General features: G+C 38.3%; 1 protein-coding gene across 1 annotated transcript in view; it reads right to left on the bottom strand.

Moving 5' to 3' along the window:
• Nucleotides 1-3,187, bottom strand: part of LOC104983054 (dystrophin-like) — a gene marked incomplete at its 3' end in the record, with an annotated part of 5,170 nt that extends 1,983 nt beyond the window's left edge. The window contains exons 1-2 of the mRNA XM_010832545.1: nt 3,025-3,187; nt 2,452-2,625 (exon numbers count right to left, since the gene is read on the bottom strand). Of these exons, the coding sequence (XP_010830847.1) occupies nt 2,452-2,625; nt 3,025-3,153 (303 nt within the window). The remainder of the gene's footprint in view (nt 1-2,451; nt 2,626-3,024) is intronic.
• Nucleotides 3,188-4,298: the final 1,111 nt, after the last annotated feature.

Here is a 4,298-nt window from a genome sequence, read left to right on the forward strand (position 1 = left end):
TCTGGGAGTTGGTGATGGACAGGGAGGCCTGGCGTGCTGCGATTCATGGGGTCGCAAAGAGTCGGACACGACTGAGCGACTGAACTGAACTGAGCATCTTAATAATGAAAAATACAAATGTTGTAAAGAAAATATATCCTTATGGAAGGATGACCTGAATTGGTCCTAACATTTAAACCAGAAGCAGAAACAGATGATAAAGAATCCACCTGCAATGCAGGAGACCTGGGTTCGATACCTAGGTTGGGAAGATTCCCTGGAGAAGGGGAAGGCTACCCACTTCAGTTTTCTTAGGCTTTCCTGGTGGTTCAGATGGTAAAGAATCCACCTGCAGTGTGGGAGACCTGGGTTTGATCCATGGGTTGGGAAGATCCCCTCGAGAAGGGAAAGGCTACCCACTCCAGTATTCTTGCCTAAAGAATTTCATGGACAGAGGATCTTGGTGGGCTAAAGTCCATGGAGTCACAAAAGAGTCAGACACAACTGAGCAACTTTCACCTGAGAAATTAAGGTGACTTGTTTGGATCACCTGAGAAACAGATTGAGGAAACACTTTAATCTGTTTCCTCTGTACTGAGCTGAGTCGGGGCATAGTAATACCTGGCTGTAGGTAGCGTTTTGCTTTTTTTTTTTTCCAGTTCATAATGACTAACAGAAAAGATTTATGAAGTACCATTAGAGACTTGTTCCTAGAAGAATGAACAGCTTGCCCTCTGTGAATATATTTAGCCATGATGATTATGTACTTAGGTCATTTTGCTTTCAATTTTTTGAAAAAATATAAGATAACATGTACTCCCATGTATTCCCAATGTTACTTATCTAATATATATGCTGCTGCTGCTGCTAAGTCGCCTCAGTCGTGTCTGATTCTGTGCGACCCCACAAACGGCAGCCCACCAGGCTCCTCTGTCCCTGGAATTCTCCAGGCAAGAACACTGGAGTGGGTTGCCATTCCTCTAATATATATAACTATATTCAAAATTTCTCTTGGGGGTAAGAATATTTATAATAATGATGCCACTTTCATGCATTGGAGAAGGAAATGGCAACTCACTCCAGTGTTCTTGCCTGGAGAATCCCAGGGACGGGGGAGCCAGGTGGGCTGCCATCTCTGGGGTCGCACAGAGTCGGACACGACTGAAGCGACTTAGCAGCAGCAGCAGCAAAATGCAGCTTTCCTTACTAAGCAATATTGTTGAATAAAATTTATTCCATAATTTTTCACAAATACAATTTTTGTTTACAAAGAATATTTTCCCATTCATAATGATATGATGATAATGAACCTAAGGGTTTCTTTTTCATTTATGTTATGGAACAGAAGCAGAAACAATACTTTAAGCACAAAGTGCTCAATAGACAAACTTTTTCCCTTTAATGTTAATAGCACTCTGTGTTTTCTATGTGGATTTCTACCTTGACATTCCATAGTACACACAGATTTATATTAATACTTGTATTACTCTAGTAGATGACTTCATAATTCAGCTCCATGTTATCAGAGAAGTCATCTGGCTTGGTGAATTTTCAATAACTGCAACAAAGAACACTACTCGAAATCCTTTTAGTGAAGATTTACACTACAGGATAATTATATCTTCCATACCTATTTATTCTGTCTTTGTTGTCTGGCAGAATTTCATTGCATATCCAGGCCTGACTTTAAATGGAAAGATACTAGGATTTGGAGTAAGCATGCCTGGCTTGGAATCTTGCTTTTGCTTTGCACTTGATGTTTGTCTTTAAATTCTCTCATTGAACCTGTGGCCCTGAGAATTAAGGGCTTCCCTGGCAGTTCAGCTGGTAAAGAATTCACCTGCAATGCAGGAAACCCCAGTTTGATCCCTGGGTCAGGAAGATACCCTGGAGAAAGGATAGGCTACCCACTCCAGTTTTCTTGGGCTTCCCCAGTGGCTCAGATGGTAAAGAATCTGCCTGCAATGCAGGAGACCTGGGTTTGATCCCTGGGTTGGGAAGATCCCCTGGAGAAGGGAAAGGCTACTCACTCTAGTATTCTTGCCTAGAGAATTCCATGGACAGAGAAGCCCGAGTCAGACATGACTGAGCAACCTTCACCTGAGAATTAAAGATGACTTGTGTGGATTGCTTTGCTTCCTTGGCACTCATTTCTAGAATCGTTTTTACTATTGCAGATACTTTCACTGTTGCTGTTTCCAGACCAGTATATTCTTTTTCAGGATTTCCATTTTAAAATATTTTCAAAGTTCTATAAGAATTAAACAAAGATGATATTCTGCATAGTCCTTGGAAAATTGTAGACTCAAAGAAGACATTTGCAGAAGGGACATTAAGCAGCTACTATTTCAATAATAGTTCTTGTCTCTCAATTCACTTGTGCAAACTTTTGTTCTTATACCAAATACTGTTCTCCTCATTCCAATAAGGAAGTCAAGGGGTAGCTGCATATTTGCCATCAGCAATACATACCACACAATGATTTAACTGTGACTGTACTACTTCCTGTTCAACACTCTTTGTTTCCAGTGCGGGCAAGTGCATCTTCACTTCATCTAAAATCATCTTACTTTCCTGTAGACGCTGCTCAAAATTGGCTGGCTTCTGGAACAATCGAAATTTCATGGAAACATCTTGCATTTTTTTCTGTAAAGACAGTGTAAGAAAACATGGATTTTATTTTGCCTTCCGAACAATAACCAGTCATACTTTTGTTAATGTATTTTCCTTTATTCTGGAAGATACACAAGGCTAGAAATAAAAACAAACTAAAGCAACACATTTTCCATTTGTCCAGCACAAAGAACACATGCATTTGGGAGAATTCAGCAATCATTCTTAATGTGATACTAAATAAAAGACAATTTATTAATCTATTTTATCCTTAAAATGTATAATTCAATATAGTATGTATCATTTATTTATCATTTGTAGCTTTCAAATAATGCCCTTAACCTCAATTTGTTAGTAAGCAAGTTATCTAATGTAAAAAATATTTTAATATCCAACTAAAACAAGGTCCTTAGTTAATGGAATAATATGTACCTGTGCCACTTCAATTTGGGATAGTACCCGTTGAGCAGTTTCCTTTCCTTGGTAATGTTTCTTCATTTCTTCTAAACTGATCTCATGACTTGTCAAATCAGATTGGATTTTCTGTTGGGAGGACAGCATTATAAGTCAGCATGCTCTGCAAATTATTGCAAAGAACAAGTCACTTTCCAAAAAAATGAAATTCAGAAACTCTCTCAAAACATTATTACAATGTAGCCAGCCCATTACAACATGACAATAAGCAGATTTTTTTTTTACCCAAAACTATGAAAAACGAAATGACTTAGTTATCTCCTATTGGGATTATTAATAAAAATTAATTATCCTTTTGAATCAATGTTCACGAACAGCTATTTCAGATATAATTTTTAGTAGGAAGTATCTATTTATTTTGAAGAAAAGCATGCTTTACTGAACATTTTTCTGTACTCCTGAAACACTGTAAATCAATTATACTTCAACAACAACAAAAGAAAAGCAAAGTTTAAAAAGAAAAAGTTAAACGGTCATGGACTTGATAGAAAAAAACAGAAGGAGGGCTTGGAAGAGACGTGGTTATTGTCTAACTGGCCACAAAAGTCCTGACTAAGGGAAATATGGACTTGTATACAAATCTCTGAAATATTAGTTCCAGGATGAAAGAATACTATCACGGTCCCATGTCTTTTTTAAAAAAAATATGGTTGTTTTGCATACGACACACATTTTCACAATTTAAGAATCTATCATCTTGTCGTAGTTTCTTGTAATTTCTGAATTATTTCCATAAGCAGGTGTCAATATCACATGTGTCAGATGGATCTTCCAGGGACTGAGGTAGGCTTCAGAGCAGATTACTGAAGGGGCAGGGGATGCTCTCCCAGGTAGAGAGCCTCAGACTGTGATGCAGATTTGACAAGGTTTATGTTAACCCAGTGAGGAGCCCTGGAAAAGCCCCACATTGAACAGAGACAGCCAAGTCCTACATTCATCTCATGCTCAGTCACTGGTTGGGGCTCTTCTAGAAAGAATGTGGTCTCAGCTCAAAAACTGGGTTGGATTCAGAAAGGGCTGGAGTTGGGGGCTGTGAGCTTCACTGAAGGTGATCTGAGCCGCCCACTTCTGTGATCACCACAAGCACAGTTACTAACAGACACACCTAGGGAGCATATACTTATATCTAATATGTGAAAGTTACATTCTTTTACCTTTGAATTTACATTAAACTTTGACCAAAGACAAGATGATAGCTTTTATTAATTAAAAAAAAAAAAAAAAGCTAACTG

Source organism: Bison bison, unplaced genomic scaffold, assembly GCF_000754665.1.
Source record: "Bison bison bison isolate TAMUID 2011002044 unplaced genomic scaffold, Bison_UMD1.0 scf7180017861104, whole genome shotgun sequence".
Classification (NCBI taxonomy): domain Eukaryota; kingdom Metazoa; phylum Chordata; class Mammalia; order Artiodactyla; family Bovidae; genus Bison; species Bison bison.